We start from the raw sequence: 18,151 nt of genomic DNA on the forward strand, positions 1-18,151 counted from the left end.
CAAAAAGAACATAAATTTGGGAAAAGGCCATTCAGCCCATTACAAGTCATCTTGGTTAACACAGTTCCTCCAGAATAGTATCTCCCTTCTTCTTTAATGACCCCAGTGCCTCCAATTCCAAACGTGGCTCAGTAGGCTATTGAAAAATTGTATTTCTCTTTGAGTGAAAAGTACTTCCTTGTGTTGGTTCTGAATTTCATTTTTTCAGTCACTTCCATTTGTGCTTTCCCGTTCAGTCTTTTATAGTCAGCCAAACAGTGAGTCAAGTGTTATTGAATAAGGTTTTCCACCCTGTATTTCTCAGAGTAGATGAGTTTGTAATTCTCTCTCTTTCTCAATTTTCACAACGAAAAAAATGAACTCAGCTGTGATTAGGTACAGCCATTTACGAGACCGTACACTTCAAACCAGGCTTCTCTTCTGCTTCTTTCCTCTAAGATGTGTTCTAAGCTAGTCTTTTAAAACATCAGTATTCAATTTTTTTCACCCTTTTTCACTTCAGCCTTGTTGACTGTACTTTTCTGCACCCAATGGGACGGCCACACTGCAGCAAAATATCAGCCTTTAAAGATTTTTGGTTTAGAGTCTTAAAGTAATAGAACCACGGCAATGCTCTCTTTGCATTTCTAGTCTCTCTCCCTCTCTTAGTTGTAACAACTAACACATTTTAACCCTACTATCAGAAGCACAGCGCATCTGAGACGCACCACCGCCACAGCAGGCCCTGCACCTTCACGATTTTGGCATGGTGTCCTGAAACGTGCAAGGCATACGCTCAGCATTCTGCTCTAGAAACACACCTGTGTGGTGCTGTTGCTCAGCCCGTTCACCATTGTGTACACTGCACATTGAAAATAACCCACATAAAGTACAACATCCCATACAGGGGCCCCAGATAGGTCTGAGAGGAGACCCAGGCCAAGTACTAAGCCATACTGATGCTTCTGCTGGCTCCTGAGGGAGGTACTCCCATGAAGTGCGCACACAAGCCAGTCTCTCCAAGCACCACAGCACCCATTTTTCTCCATGGTACGGTCTCCAAAGTCAACACAGAACAGACACACAGAATTGCTAATGCAGTAAAAAAAGGGGTGGCTAGGCAATTGATTTCAATGCTCTGAAAAATGCTAAAATATTACCTTAAGAATACCCTTTTTTGCATTCACTATCTGAATAAACTCACACGCAAAAATTAATAGGTCAGATTAAATCATCTCCAAAGTCAGTCTTTGTAGATTTTGCTTTTATTTTATTGTTCTGGGGCATGCTGTAGCTTCACATTTTACCAAGGTCATTTTTCATCCAAAAAAACCTTAATATAATTGGTATCAATTCTATATTTTGTGAGGCTCACACTGGAAGTTATCAACTGTGTTTCAAGTGGAGTGTCAGAGAAACCAAGGGCAGAGAGAGTAATCTTTTCAGCTTCAAAGGCACAGTTGATGACTTTAGTTCACTGGTTAGTGAGAAAGACGTGCATTTTTTATTAAAGGTATTAGCAATAAATTTGAAACTATAAGCATTTTCCTCTCTTTTTCTTCTTTTGCTCATTTTTAGACCTTGTCGGCACCATTTCAGTCTTTTTTTGACATCCCACATGACATTGGAACAGTTGCTTTAGTTGTCCTTGTTGTTAACTGTAATGATACTTAGTTGTATGCTTCTGCTTTTAACAGTGAAGCACTTCATCAGTATCCTGACAGCACAGAACTTGCCAAAATCTGCCTTACACAACATCAGAAAACAAATTTTGGTTTTCACTGGTACTATCTTTAAATACCATAAATATCTCACTAAATAAAATGAAACTCCATTAGCCTTGTGCTTTGATATAAATACACCAACAATGAAACATATTCAACAGAAATTATTTGTCTAATCTTTCTCATCGTTGAAAGAAATGTATTGTATTTCCCTTAAAACTCATCATTGAAGATACGCTTGACAATGCCTTTAAAACAAAACAAATCAACCAAAAGTCTTAAAATGATCCTAAAGAGCATAGGCTCAATTCTTTCAAATGTAGCCCAACAGATTTTGAAGCATATTTACAGAGTCGTCTTTGTAATAAATATTCACTTTTAAGAAGAAAATACACATGGAATGAGAAGCCTTTTTACTGGAGAAGGGTTTAACAAGAACTAATGTACGGTTGTTAACCTCAAAGAAATTTAGCTGAGAAGCAAGGCTCAAATTTGTAACAATGAGGATAGTTAACTGCTGAAGAGAAACACCAAGGGAAATTGGGGATTCTCCATTTCTTCAGGTCCTAAATTAAGTCTATATATGTTCTGGTGGATGCTCTTTAATAAAATAAAGGTTTCTGTTCCTCATTATAAATCCACGAGAGTGGAATCTGTACAAGAATTTAGGCTAACTGGCCCAGTAGGTCCCTCTGGACTTAGCAGATCACAGATTTTAATCTATGAATAACATACTAAATTACATATAGTCCCACTGAAAATTAATGAGCTTATATATATGTAAGGTATTACATAGAAGAAAGGATATTACAGTCTGTTCTCCTGTAGAAGAAATTCTTCACTATGTAGAGGAAATTCTTCAGAAATCTGCAGGTCATTCTCAAGCTTATGGGGCACTGCAGGCAACACTGACAGTACACTAAAAATACTCTGTCTCTCTTCGGACTGCAAAAATCCAGATTCATCCAAACCTCAAAACTACCTGTCAGCTAGATGTGATAAACTCATTTAACCAAATTGCAAGCCAAACTGCTTGTAGAGCTGTAAATACTTGATCCTAAAAGTCTCTGGAAATCAGTGGAATTCTGGCTTTTAAAGCAGCAGGTACGAATATCTAAACAATTTTTTTTAATTATTTTGAAAGTCACAAGATTATTAAGCATGAGTGGAGTGTGAAATTGGTATGAATAATATAAGTTTCATGTCTTGTTTACATCTGAGTACTGAAAATGACTACACATTAGTAAAATGTAAGAAATGTTATGACTGAGGTCACCACTTAACTAGAGGTCAGCTGAAAATGGTCAGCACAGTTACAGTCTTCAGTACATATTGTCTTTGATGTTACGCTTTACATAGAGGTGATGATACTGATGACTTCAGTCCTTCCCATGTACTTTTTTGAAAGGCTGCTGTTTCCTTTCTAGTTACATGTAGAGGCTGGGCAGAAGGAGCGCTAAGACCCTACAGTCTGTGGCACCTGAGGGAAACTCTCGGGATGAATTCAGAGCAAAGGACTTTCTTTGCAGGCAGTGAGCACGCTTCCAGCAGAAGGGACTCTTAATTTGGAAAATCTCTCATACTGCTAGCTTACAATAGAGACTGTTGGACTGCATAATTCATATGCAGTAGAAAAAACCCCAGTGTGATCAGAGCTCAGGTTAGGAATGTTTGAATTCCTGACGCATTGCTGAAGCCTCTCCGGAGCTCAGCTATATAATGGAATCTTTATCAGACCATCAACCAATTGTGATACTTATCTGTACAGCGTTGCATTTTGGGTTAAGTGATAATCCATCAAGGCTGGAAATCATTGTGTACTTTTTAAGTTGCATACTTCATTACTGCAAGCTGACAGCTGGATGGATTTGTTAGCACTAGAAATATTTGTTCCAGAGACAAAGAGCAGGTTCCTAATATATGATATTATGATAGTTCCTTTCCTTTCATGTATTCAGCATGCCTATGTTGTAATCTATGTCTCGTTTATGATGTTCATTTACATGGCAAACTATTCAGAGTATGAAATCTATCTTTATTTGTTCCAGAATGCAACAGCCTCATTTCATGAATAATATGATCAAATAACATATAATAATGACGACAGTCTTCATCTTACATCATAATAGCTTTTAAGCAGAGAAAACTGCAATTTTCTAAATTGCCTATTTCTTTGCTTTAGCTTGTAAAAGATAAAAACTGAAAAGCCCAAGCACATTTCATGGCAATCAAGGTAACTAGCATGATGTGGGTCATGTTGCCAGAATTTTTGTTTGTGGTTAGACTGCTTTAGTGCTGTGCATGTTGACTCAAGGATTACTCTTTGATTGATATTACAACCATAAAGCATCTTTTAAAAGTATTTGAGAACTGGGAATTCCACACAGAAACACTTGGTTTTGATTTTGGCCTGCTCACAACATAAACATCAGGCTATTACCATTCTTTTAGCACGTAGTGATAATGCAGTTTCACATTTAGTTTCACACTGCATGAAAAAGTACTTCCTTTCATAACCGCAATTTGATGCTACTTACTGCCCTGTTGTCCTATTTCCTCTGAGCCACAGGAAGATATCTTCTGTGGATGCAACGATATCCAAAATTCCTAGCCTTAATTTCAGAAAATATAGATTATTTTCATACTATGTTTGTACAGCCTCTTGCTTGGAGCTAGCATGGTTTTGGTCTATGATCACCATGCATGTGAGCATGTACTGTTTGTCATCATTCTGATTCTCTGTGGGCATACTTTGAAATGTATAGGAATCTAGCCAGCAAAGTAAGACACTGCTTGAGTTTGGTTTTTTGTTTGGTTTTGGGTTTTTGTTGTTGTTGTTGTTGGCTGCTACAGGGAGATACCTTATACCATGTGGTTAAAGCATAAGAGGAACACCTGAGGACTCCTAATTTTAATTTTTTTGCATCTATCAAATCTGTGTACATGATCCACTGCACTAACATGCTCAAAAGCCACTTCCATGATATTATAAGAAGGCTTTTCCTGGCTGTGTATCTATCAGACCTAAAAAACAAAGAGTTCTTTGAGTTAGAACAGATGCTACAATCTCCTCTGTTGATCTTAATTTTGTGAGCTTTGAGAATTCGCAGCATTAATTGTACCACCAAGCCTGACTAGTGGGATGAAACTTTAATTAAATGTTGCTTAGGGAAAGGAACAAATACTTTGTTTCCCCTAAAATGGGCACTGTGGGCTACTAAGCCTCTTGGAAAATATACTTGTAGAACTTTAGAAACTCTAAGTCCTGTTCAACACATGAGGAGCCAGAGAAGGCACAGACACATAAGGACTGGGCAGGTACACATTAGAAGAATAATTTCTTGAGAAAAAGCTGGCAAAATAGACTTAAGCATCAACACTATAGAGCTTCCCCCCCCCAAGAACTGTGTATGGCATAGTTCTTGTGCATCCTGCAAGTACCACAGGAGAAGATAGGACAGCCTAATAATTTTTTTTTTTAAACTCTGGGATCTAATTTCCTCATATTTCCATAAAGATCACGTTTGAATCTCACCACAACAGGTGTATTTCGATATAAAAAATTCAACTGTTTGATCGTAAAACAACAAATCTCAAATCTTCCCATCTTGCTCTCTGCTCTCCGGGTACATTGGATCCCTTCTTTGCCTTTCTCCTCCCGGTTGCTCAGAAGCCTAGGATTTGGCCCAAGGAGCCACATGCCTGCTGATGAGCTGAGGCTGTACACAAACACAGCTGTGGAGTTCTTCTTCCAATATCGGAGCCCTTGGTAACAGAGAACACACAGAAAAGGAGGCAGGCAGCGTTACATTACTGCATCTCCCCTCTGCACCTGCTAGCTAGTAGTGGACTTTGGGAAAACAGGCACCATTTCTCTTCCTGGTCTCCTCTATTTAGCCCATACAAGTGCCAAGGAATGGAAGGGCACTTTCCATCCCTGGCCTCTCTATCAGATGGTTGCAGATGCTGGCTGGGGAAGGTTTCCCAGCTACTACGCAGCTGTAGCTTGTGGATGTTTCACCTGGGTAACAGATAGCTCTGACGAGAGACAGCCCGAGAGGTTTCAAGACTTAGGGAAAGAGGCTTGTAAAATAGGTTTGGGATTTCATCATGGTCTAACTTAGGTTTACGATGATTTATTGGCACACCTTCTAAACAGCTGGGAAACAAGCAGAATGAAAAATAAAGGTAATGAAAGGAGTCATTATAAAATCAAGAGATGGCAGTTCTTGCAAGATGGGTGCTAAAGGCTTACTTGAATGTCTGGGGAGAAAAAGATAATCTAAAGAACTGTTGGTTTGAACCTCAAATTGTTTGGCCTCCTGGGAAATCTAGAAGTTGGATAAGCCAGTAGGAGATTATTGTAAGAGAAGGGAAGTGAGAAAGGAGAAATAAAATCCGGAAAGCTGTAATTTTCTTACCTGGTTGGAGTAAAACCAGACACAAATTAGATTTTATGTTAGTGCTACAGCTATAAAGTAGTATATAAAACAACTAGCTTTTAGCATGCTGTCATACAAAACTGCTTTTAACATTAGACAACGATCATTTTTTTTATTATCAGAGTTGAATGCAAGTAAGCATACACAACTATATTTAAGATATGTCTACCCTTATCTCCCTTGTCCTTCACATATTCTATACCTTTTCCTTGCTTTGTTGTTTCTTTCTCTGTCAATATCTCAAAGTGCCAAGTTATATTAATCAGATTATGTGAAAGAAAAATTAATTCACAAGGGAAGAACTGGTAATGCTTAATATTTTTTTGATAAAAAAAAACCTGAGGACTACAAGTACTGCCCAAGTAGTTTCTGCATTTAAACTGCCTATAATGAAATAGGTATTCTAGTCTTTTTCTTTTTTTTTTCTCCTCATATAGACTCCAAGGTAAAAATGGGAGAAAAAGAAAGTAATGTAATCTTTTAGCTAAGATGGTTGAAATTTATGCTATTAAATAGAAATATTCACACTTAAATTAAATTCACAATAGTTTTCAAAATGATCACATCCTCAAACCCTTCCTTAATCCACTGTAAACTCTTCTTCTAAATTTAGCTCCACAGATCTCCTTTAAGAAATCTTTCTTTTATACCAGAGCCAAAACCAATAAAAGCAAAGTGGACTATAATAAAGCAGGGATTTCATTCATATATAAATGTGTACATTCATTGGCTTTGTGGTCACCCTGACTGTTAAATAAACTCTTGAACTTCATAGTGCAGCTGTCTGGGAGCTGCATCATATCTCTGCTATACGCAATGACTTTTGGAGATGTTTTTAGGCGTTGCTATATAAAGCTTTGAACATTCTGGCACAGTCATTATACAAGTGAGTCAGCTGAGACTGAATCACCCTGATATGTGCAATCGAACTGAATGGATCTATCTTCTGAGTTTGGGATGTTCTCGCAATGTTAATTTTGTACCTATTTGGGGGGGTGGGGTGGTGAGATTTCAATCTTCAGTAATAAGAATAAGTCAAAATTACCAAGTTTTATAACCTCTTTGACTTTTTTTTTCTTGATAGGAAAAGGGTTTAAATTAGAAAAAAATGCAGGGGCTTTTAGAGTGTGTGATTAACATAATGCCAGCCTGTGGGAGGGTGCACATTTCTGTGCACAAGCTTTTCATCTCTGTGAATCCAGAAGCACAGAGCTGTTCTGACTTGAGGTGGCTTCTCCTAGACTGTTAATCACACTCCCTCTCCACCTACAGAACTTTGAAGGATTGGTACAGAACCATCTAAATTAACTTTATGCTAACAAACAATTTCTGCAAGGGAGGCATCCCTTGTTTCGCTACTGGGTGCAAATCCACAATCCTCTTGTGCCTCTTCCCAGTCACAAAAGGGAACACTAGCATGGATCCACGCACAGCTTTCACAAATAACATTACATAAATCTGATAGAAAGGAAACTAACTCATACAGTGTATAATTATTCTTTCCGTCGTCCTCTAGAATTGTTTCTTCTCATACATTTTTTTCTCATTTTGTCATACATTCCCCATCATGGTTATTAGGCTTTAAGATACCCTTGACAAATATATAAAGGGCAATACTCTTCGCTGGCATCAAATTGTGTTTAGATTTTTTGAGTTAGTAGGTAATGTACCAGTGAAAGAATAATTAATTCCTGAAGGACTGAGCATAAAAGCAAGCATACGTTTGTCTGAGAAAGTGAAAAGTTTGACTAAACAGGATATTTATGAATTATCATGCTGTCATCCAACTGGATCACTAGCTTTTTTTCATGTTGTTTACTAAATGCCATGCAAATTAAGACAGAGATAGGTCACACAGTTCCAGAATTAACTGATGATGGTTTGGAGAAATTTTTTTCCCCATTAATTCAGGCTTTTGGTAATGATGAGTTACAATCATCATAATGTAAAATTCCTTACACTTACAGACTCTCTGGGCTCTTTATATCCTGTATCGTATTCCTGTAAAGACACCTCCTGTGACTGGATGTGGAGTAACATATCCTCAAGGATGCAGAATAGAGGAATGTCCTTTAAAATTTACCAGAGGTGATTCATAAGTATCAAGTCATAATTTTAGAACAGAATTAGTGAAATCCATCCAGCAAGACTATCATGTCAGCTATTGGAAATCCAGTTCAAAGATATTATTAATTAGTATGTACTACCCTCTGAACTGGGGCAAACTTCTGTTTCTTTAAGGCATGATGAAACAAGATCCGATAAAGTATGATAAAGAGAAATGCTACTTCCAACATACCTGGAAGCCAAAACACAACAAAAAAAATGTTTTGAAGGTTGAAAATATATGAATAGCTTCTCAACTTTATGTCCTTATATACTCCTTCATGTCAAAAATCTTATTGGAATAAGAAGCAGAAGTGTCAAAGGAAAATATGTTTATATGGTACTTTTTGGTCAGCCAGAAACAGATACTACCGAAAATCTGATCCTCTCCAAAATGGCTTTTATGCCATTTGTACCTCTGGTGTGTAGGTGCTCTGACATTCTAGATAAAGTTCAGTCTAGTATTTCAGGATGGCAGAACTTTGCCTTTACAATATTCACTGTAAATTTGTGAACGTTATTTGTTTATAGGTCCAAGAAAGACAGGAGAGGAAGAGACCTAAGGAGAGCATCTTGTCCATTTCCCTCTGTAATGGGAATCAAGCATTTTTAAAGAAAGCATGGATGAAGGAAGTCATTGAACTTCCACAGCTACACTGCATCACTGTCTCCTGTGCATTTAGAAAGTTTCCCCGCTAAATACCTTTGCCACTAATTCAGTGGATTCGTTTTCCCCATTGAACTTGGAAAATAACTCTTCATCAGACTGATACTGACTTTTCTTTTTTGAAAGCAAAACTAAACAAACTGGTGCCTTCAGCTTCTTCACAAAGCATATCTTTAAACTTTCTGTCCGTGTTCTTTGATCTGGCTCTACTTGTGGCCATCTTTCAGTGTGACACCCCTGTTAGAAACAGCACTCCAGTTGTCATTCATTGCTGATAAAACACCAATTACTTCAGCCTTGTCCTAATCATTCATGAAAAAGATCACTACATTTCTTTATTTTTGTCTTTCATCTAATGTATTTCTAAACCCTTTTGTTTTGTTAAATTTCTCACACCTTGCTAGTTGCAATTACTTTTGCATCTGGTTGTTCCTGATTTTATGCCTGGTTTCCTGTTTCTTCCACACTGATATACTCTATGACATATGCTTATAGTAATCTTCCCTTGTTTTCACATTTTTATGGGTTTTGATTTCTTAGATTGTTAGACAGACAACTTCATTAGTCTATTACATGTGTCCTATTTTTCTTCTGCATTGGGATAGACTGTCATTTTCCTTTCAATACAAGATTTTCAAGAAACAGTCTTCCCACATTCCTTTGTCTCTTAGATTATCTGCCCAAGAGACCATATCTACCAGTTCCTTGAGGTTGAAGTGGTCTCACGTTCTCAGCCATTTTGCTGCATTCACTTCTTTTTCTGGGAAAAGTGAGTGCTTGTGTTTTGGTGACTGATCACCTTCACCCAGATTTCCTTCTTCTACTTTCTCTTAAAGCAGTACCTCTTTGTTACTGTAGCATCAAATTGCATGCATTCTCATATGTGTTAGAGCTGTAGCTTAGAAGAGGGTTCTCCTTTTCCAGATCTTTCTCTTGATGCTGGGCACACAAATGGTGTAAATGAACACTTCAGAGTAAAGGAAAATGCGGTCCTAAATCACAGTTAGGAGATAACACAATGCCTCAATAACATCAGTACACTAAATATACAATCACAACAGTGACATAATTTAGTTATGACCACATAAGAAGAAGAAAACAATCCATTAAGGACAGCAAACACCCACATGGCACACCAAGCACTTTGTCCTTCCAGCATCTGAGCCCTCAGAAAGCTGGGAAGCTTCTTCTGCCTGACTCAAAACACTCTTTTATAAAGACATGATCATTCCTGTCATTCTGTTCCTTTTCAGGAAATGTTCGTCTTGCAGCTTCTCAGACCAGTGAGCACTGGGCTGTTTTCCATGGTCTATCCTTTTTTTCTTGAGGAAAAGGACTCTCTCTCTTTTTCACTAAACCAATATTTTTTTTCACACTGTAAGTAATATTAAAGCTTAAAAATGTGATTTCAGGTTTGATGTCAGTTTATTACACAAAGGCCACAATATTAAAATACCAATGCCCTATGGAGGAAGAAGTTGAGAGATCTGATACTATCACAATCTTTATACAATGGACTTGCATTTAGCTCAGCTTATTCTTGCAAGTTAGACAGGTCACTACAACTGGCTCGTAACAATGCTTCCAGAAAGAAAAGATTTCATAACTCTGTCTTAACTTTCCTGGGACAATTATACCTCATCATGTGAATACTTGCAGTGTGGTAAGTGAATATTATTTCCTCTCTCCTTGCACAATGAAAGCCTTCAACAGACCAAATAGGAACCTTCTGCCATTTCACTCACCATGAGAGATTACTAGCTACCCAGAAGATGATAATCTGTGAAACCTTACACACACATCTTCGCTATTGAACAGCTATCTGATCAGTCACTGAATACAATGGTAAAATTAGGCTTTGTATTTTGCTCATAACAAAGCAAAGCATTACTAGAAACATTTTAAAAGCTATAACAGACAAAAACCCAACAGGATGGGAGGCGGGGAGGGGAGAGAGAAATTCAGCTCATTTACTCTAGTTCTGGTAAGATAAAGACACCCCTAAATTAGGAATACCTTAAACTGTAAAAGACTAACAAGGGTGATGTAATGCGACGCCTCTTTGTTATCAAGCAAGATTGCATCAACAGTAATTCCAGTGCCGAGACACCTATCTTGTTTTAAACATTAGCACCCAAAATAACCAGTCTTAAAAGGTCACGTTTATTTAAAAATAGCTTGCTTGCGTTTTACATTAAAGTTAATTTACTAACCTTAAAAAAATTAAATGCAAATGTATACAAATAACTTAAGCATCCTGTCAAAGTTCACATGCACACTGCTAGAGCAATGAAAATATCCAAGGTCATATGAAATCTTTCTTAACCATGTACCATCCTGTGGATTATTCTATTAAATATATATATATATTGAACTGAAGTGTTTGAACCCTCTCTTTAGCAATTTCTGTCCTTAAAAATCAAACCTATAATTTCCTATTTATAATGTGTTTTTCAGGCCATAACAAAGAAGCATACTGTACCTCTGGTGCTGATGGCTGTTGCCGATGTGGTTGTGCTGGTTGTTAAGGCTACAGTGGTTGTGACTGTTGCAGTGGTAAGGGAGGGGATGACAGTAGTGGGAAGCAAAGTGTTGAAAACATCTGGTGAGTGGAAAAAAAATATAAAATAAAATCATATCATGCAAACAAAGGAGAACCATAATAGTGGTTTAATTTGTAAATACAAATATGTCAAAAATGGCTAAATTAAAACATGATCAACATAAATTATTACAGGTACAACAGAGTACCTTTAAATTCTTGACATTTTATCACTCTCAGTTTTTATAGTCAATCTTCGAGCATACAGAATTTAAAACACTGTTAAAATGACCAAGTTTCCACAGATCTGGAGAGTGACTGTTTAAGTGACAAGAATCTATTTCTTCACTGAGCCATTTTAAATGTCTCATATAGTAGAAACCATATACGGATGAAACATGCTGTGTCAGAGTGGGAGATGAAAAAAAACAACACCATCATGCTAAAATAAACACACACATGTTAACGAGAAATGGCTGTATGTTAAAACACCCACTTTCAGACAGACTCAATGGAAGGAAAAAGGGGAGGAAATGCTACTAACTATAAGAGCTGCTTTTTCCGGATTGCTTTTCTTCTTCCCACACATTTGTTTAAGACACAGTTGTCTGCTAAGATCCAGAGCAGAGTATATTTCAAAATCTTTACCCTAATTAGCAGGCACAGTTATCTTTCAGTCATCCTTAATGCTTAAAATTTATGGTTAATACACACATCAGTATTTCTCTAAAACAGCTTACAACTAAAAATCAGAAATGTTAATAATATTACTATTAAAAAACTGTCTGTACAAGTCAGAAAAAATGCATAGCCCTGATGACAGCATCCTACAAAACCCTTCAGCTTTTGATCAAGTAAGTGCAGGTATGCCAGGCTTAGGTGTGCCGCTGCTTCGTGGCAGAGGAACCAACAATGTCTGTTGCAAAATGCTCCGGTACAGAACAGAACATAACCAGATGTACAGATAGAAAATACTTTGATTACACTGCCAAAACCAATAAAGACCAGTATCATTTTGTTTATAAGGTGACTGCAGGTTTTAAAGCACAAACAAAAGCCCTGAAGGCAACTAGAGAAAAGCACTTCCACGAGGACATAAAAAGCATCTGACATTTTTCAGATTATTTATACCACAGGTTTAAAAGGAAAGAACTAGTTTCTCAGCAGTTGATGGTGACTAACCCATTCCACACTGATTTCAGTGAAAATGTTTCTGAAGGGTGCTATTCAATGCAATAAAAGAGTAAAAATCTGACCCACGATCTGTCTTCCCTTGCGGTGGAAAGAAATGCAATTGGTCTCTGAGTATCATCAATTCTGACTGAAATCAATGGAAGTAGCTCAGAGCTTTACAGTATTGGGCCCTACAGAACACATTTCAGACACAGGGCCCTTGAGTTCAGCATTGCATAATTACTCTCCTAAGACTTAAAATTAGCATGCTTACCTTATTTTCATACTGGATAACAGATTATTTTGCCACTTTAAAAGTCTCCTTGTCAGTTAACATCTATGAGTCACCTACAATTTTTTGTATACCTCTGGTTTTGATAAACACCAGCACTATTCTCTCTGGAATCTACACCTGTGGGATTTTCCACTTTCGAAGCCATCAGAAAACAGCATGAGATCCCTCTTTCATCTATTGTATACTGATATTTAATCTGTTTCTCGGTACAAAATATTCCCAGGCCAGAAAAATTAAAACAGGCTTTTAAAAACCCCCACAGTGGAGCCACATTAATCACCAGGAAAAATGGTAACATTACCTGGAGTGTGAGTACCACAATAATTAACCGGAATGAGTATAACAAGCATTAGAAATAAATTAACATGGTAAAAAGATATGTGTCACATGTACTGATCTATGCAATTGCTTCTCATAAAGGGTAACTCCTTCCCTGATAAGTATCTGCTAAAAATGAAATCAAACAGAAAAAAAACACCTACTTCATAAAGAGAGCAAAGCCTTGTTTATTAGGAAAGCTTTACAAATCACTCTTGTACATAAAACCTAATTAGTGTGACTTACGGTTCCATTAATTACCTTTCTTAAATATGCCATTTACTTAAGACTATGCAATGGCAAGTTAACTGCAACCGGCAAATACAGTTATGGTTTTATGACAGTGCTTTCCATTCTACGAACACACTGTCTACCTATTTTACCACATAATAGCTTAAATGAGTCACTGGTGAATTTAGAAGTTCATTGCTTTCTGGTTTCTCTTCTGATTGAAGTGTTTCCAACAAGATTTCTTATTTTAAAAGCAAGGCTACCTAGGAAACAGACTAGTTAACAAGAACTAGGATATATCAGTGTTTTAATACAGGTGTGATAGATTCGTCTTTTCTGATCAGATCAAGAATAATGAAAACTTGTGCAGAAATTAGTTTCCTGATCAAAGTCACAAACTCTGATGCCAAACATCAAAATGCAGCTTGTCAGAAGCCTCAAAGAAAAACATATGTTCTCAAAAGGAACATAAATACAAGCAATAGCATTGGCTTTGTTTGTTTCTTTCTTATCAGAGTAAGGTGAAATTCACCATACAAATGACTGCAGTTGGTCTGCTTTGCTCACAGCATTACAATTACTTGCTCTCAAAGCCTACAGTACAAGATAGTAACCAGGAATCAGCAGCCTGAAGAGCACCTCATTGCCCAAGCAATGAAATCTAAGTCTGCTCTGAGCTCTAGAAATGCCTGGTTCATACCTGTTTAGGTTCAAGGCTCTGCCTAGTAGAATCGCTTCTTTAGTGACATGAGAGTGTGCAACAGGAATGTATGTGTAAAATAACAGAATAGCTCACAGCTCTCCAGACAACACATTTTGGAACACTTAGACCATATCCCATCCTTAAACCTCACTTTGGACAGCCCAGATCCAGGCATAGATTAGCATTCTGAAAACCACCCGAGCCCCACATTCAAAAGACTTACATGTACGGGGCCCTCCAGTCCTACTGAGTCTGACAGAAAGGCTCCTTATCAGTTTTTCCAAAAAGATTTATGGATTCTTGCGAAAACTTTAGTTGTCTATGCCTTGAAAATGCTTTTGCATAAGAGAATGCAGAATATCAGAACATGCACTTCAGAAAAAAGAGAAGTAATGTGCAGTGCCCCTCATTCTCTCATCATGTATTGTAGGTGTAGGAGGTAAGCGGGTTTGGTATTTCCCCAAATCAGAGAGACTACAACTATAAACTGATACTCAACAGCACAGCCTTCTGTTTAAGGCATATGAATAGCTATGTTTTAAAGAGGGTGTGCTGTTTCATTTGCATGCCAGAAAAGGGAATTACAATTTAACCTGTTTCTAGTCCTGTCAGACTTTTTGGTCATTGTTTTTACTGCAGGGCACACCTATCTTATACTGCTGGAGAGGCGCACGTTAAGTTATCCAGAGCTCCCTGTTGGCAACTGCTCAGAAACATGCTATCAAAGGGACTCCGTAGATTTGTCCTCTTGAGCTCTCTGTCAAGAAGGATCTTAACAGAATGGATTTGCAGATTTCTGCCCAAGAAACCTGTGTTGGAGTGAAACTTAATTCCATTTTCTGGCCTTGCAATTTCTGAATCTAGTTGTACACAACATTCAGCTGAAAACAAATTTTTGTTTACGACTCTCATGCCACTAAATACTGAGGATCATTATGACCAAGACACCTTGCAGACTGGAACTTTTTAATTCAAGTAGCCAAACCCAAATCAATGCACCAGATCGCTGTTTCAATAATACTAAGGTATTAATCCCTAGCCTCCTGTGAAGCAGGAAATAGCTATATTTTGCAGGTGGGGAAGCAAAGAAGATAGAAAAGCCATGCTCAGAGATCTAGAAGTCAAGCAATAATTGTCACCATTAGTTTTGAAACCTCATTCCTAAAACGAATGTTTGTTGACAGACAGATATTTAGTCAGAAATTCATTAATGTATTTAAGTTGGTATTCATTTCATCGCCTTGCTACCTCTGAAATACCAACAATTCACAGACAACTCATTGTTTCCATAAAAGTTGTTGGAAATAGAAAAGGAGTTAGACTTCATGCCAAGGGGAGTTACTGACTCCAGTCCCAACTCTTTTTCATGTATGTTCCCACAGGTTATACAAGTAAGACCTGCATTGGATTTTCAGTGAAAGAGACGGGCTCCTAACCTTGCTCTAGCAGCACAGAGGGGTTTGAGCTGAGCCGCAAATGCTCAGTCAAGAACTCCCTTTTCAGTGAGGACCTGACGTAACGTCACAGTTCAGTGGATGCAGAGAAAAATATGTGGAAGGTTTTAGAAAGGCATTCTTCACGGCCACTACTGTCTGTTCGCATGCCATCAAGCTACATGAGCACTGGCAAGGTGAAGGCAGACAGCAGGTAATCTGATGGCTGATTGCGAGCGGGCAGTGAAAAAAGGAGGAGCATGCAACACTTGGCTTGGTCTGGAGGCTGCTCTTTAGCAGAAGCACAGATGTAGTCTGTTTATGAGTGGCAGAATAGTGTTGTACAAGGTTAGCTGAAAATACTGTCAAGCCCTGCCTGATCAAAATTTTCTGTTCGCCTCTCCTTCTTTCTTGAATTGACGCCGCATTCTTCTTACTAAGGCAGAAGACATTCATCCATTTAAGTGCAGGGAGCCTGGACAATTTACTCTCACTGACTATTTGGCCCTAAGCATTTTTACTCTCCATTTCCAAAGAAATGAGAAATGGTTCTGTTTGGTTTAGCGGGCTTATGTGAAAGATAGATCTGACCTATTGAAAATATTTGACTTGTTTGGTAAAAACACAACCGATATTCTGAAATGACTGAGCACAGTTCAGACAACAATAGCTGCAGTTGATAAAAATGTAAAGGCTTTTGTTTCAAGCTTGACAAAGGCTGACAGAAAAATTAAAGGACAAAGTGATAATGATGGATAGCCCTTGCTGTATTTTGACTGAGAATGAAAGAAATTTTAAGTGGTAAACTGAACTGAGTGATGACCTACCTGGGAAACAATCTCACTACTCTGTGCAAAATTTAATCAGTCTGTGGTATGTAGTACTAAATAATTTAGCGAGGTTTTAAATTCAAAGGGAGCTGCATTTAGCCTTGCTCCAAGAAAACTGGATTGAACAAAAGCATCATTCAGCTTGAATATCATGTGCCAATAGCTCCTTAGCACTTAGACTGAATGATCATGAAGGCTCACGGACATGAGGTCAAGGGGTTCTTTCTACTAATTGATTCAGATTTATGAAACTCTGAAATGGCAATTATGTGCTTGACATTTTTGCTAGCAAATCAGATGTCATTAAAAAATATCCAAACCCTTTTAGAAAAGCTTCATGTAGGTCTAGATCCCTACTTAAAACCATTAGAGACTTCCGGTAGATGAGTTCATAATGCAAGAGATACAGCTGGGCTAAAATGGCTAGGCAGCTTAGAAAGAAAACAAATTCACATAGTCCCATGGTTCTAAGACATTTCATGGGCCTGTAGATGATATTAAATGTTAGAAGATGTGGGACAGCTCATTAAAGTTTGATTATACACAGTTTGGTTGCACAGTTAGGACAGAGGAAAAAAAAATCAAGTCTTAAGAGATACTAGGATTTTTATCTCATTGCTCTTTTTTCCTAAGTTAGGAACTGGGAAGACCAACAGTTCTCTCTTCTTATAGAAAGTTTAATAGTTTGGTGTTTGGGTTTTTTTTCCAATTTCAAAAGCAATAGGTTTCACTAGCAAATGAAGGAGGACGAAGTATTACAAAATTACAGCAAAAAAGACAATGTCTCCTTCTGTTTTCAAAGAGCCAAGCAAAAAATTCGTATCTACACATCCCTGGCCCAAATTCTATCCTTAGGAAGTTAAGAATAGAACTCAAAAGAACAAAGCCCATTTCAATATTAGTACTTAGTACTGGCAGCATGGTGTCATCCCAATTTACTTAAAAGTTCATCCTTTAAAATGAGGACCTGATATCACACCATGGCACATTTTACAACACATGCTCTGACCAGAATTGCTTATGACACAATAAAAAATGTGATGAATATGAAAAAAACAAGGTGTAGTAGCAAGTTATTTCTGATTATCCCACCTCATTTGACATTGAAATCTGAAGAAAAAGTTAACTGCCCTTAATTGTCTTGAAACAACTCCTCTATTTATTTTATCTCATTTATTTTGTGCACCAGAGCAACAGCAGGACTCACAAAGACTACGGGTGTGTGAAAGGCTGATTTTCCACCAGTAAAGCCAGGTCATGGCTCAGGACAGGTCTGCGAGCTGTCAGAAAACAAGGAGCGGTGGCTCTCAAGCAGGTGACAAGAAAGAAGCCATGGGAAGGAAGTGCCTTAATGCAGTAGGAAGGACATGGTAGGGGAGGACAAGTTCTCAGGGCTGAGAATAGGGACCGGCCCTGTGACTTCCCTGCCTACCTCGGGTGCCCAGGCTCAGGCCAGCTCTCACGCAGTGCTGTGGGGCCCTGGGTCAGGCAGCCAGGAAGGAATATTTAGATAAACTCCACCTCTACCACCTTCCGTGGGGACTCTAACAAGCAGAGCATGCTGAACGGAGGCAGCCCCCACCCTTCCTCTTGAATCTCTCCCCTTGCACAGAAGAGAATTTGGGATTTAGTGGGCACTGGGTCTATGCGTTTTGTAATGCTCATGAGTACATGCTAAAATTCAGAGAGTAGCAATAAACACACACAA

General features: G+C 38.0%; 1 protein-coding gene across 3 annotated transcripts in view; it reads right to left on the bottom strand.

Annotated features, from left to right (window-relative positions):
* The window catches only part of CADM2 (cell adhesion molecule 2), a 673,388-nt gene that overhangs the window by 39,668 nt on the left and 615,569 nt on the right, over positions 1–18,151 (bottom strand). For all 3 annotated transcript variants that reach the window (XM_087757917.1, XM_087757916.1, XM_087757918.1), the window contains one exon: positions 11,401–11,520. In XM_087757917.1, the coding sequence (XP_087614043.1) occupies positions 11,401–11,520 (120 nt within the window). The remainder of the gene's footprint in view (positions 1–11,400; positions 11,521–18,151) is intronic.

Source organism: Nipponia nippon, unplaced genomic scaffold (genome assembly GCF_047370975.1).
Source record: "Nipponia nippon isolate SJK-2023a ecotype South Korea unplaced genomic scaffold, ASM4737097v1 scaffold_2, whole genome shotgun sequence".
NCBI lineage: Eukaryota > Metazoa > Chordata > Aves > Pelecaniformes > Threskiornithidae > Nipponia > Nipponia nippon.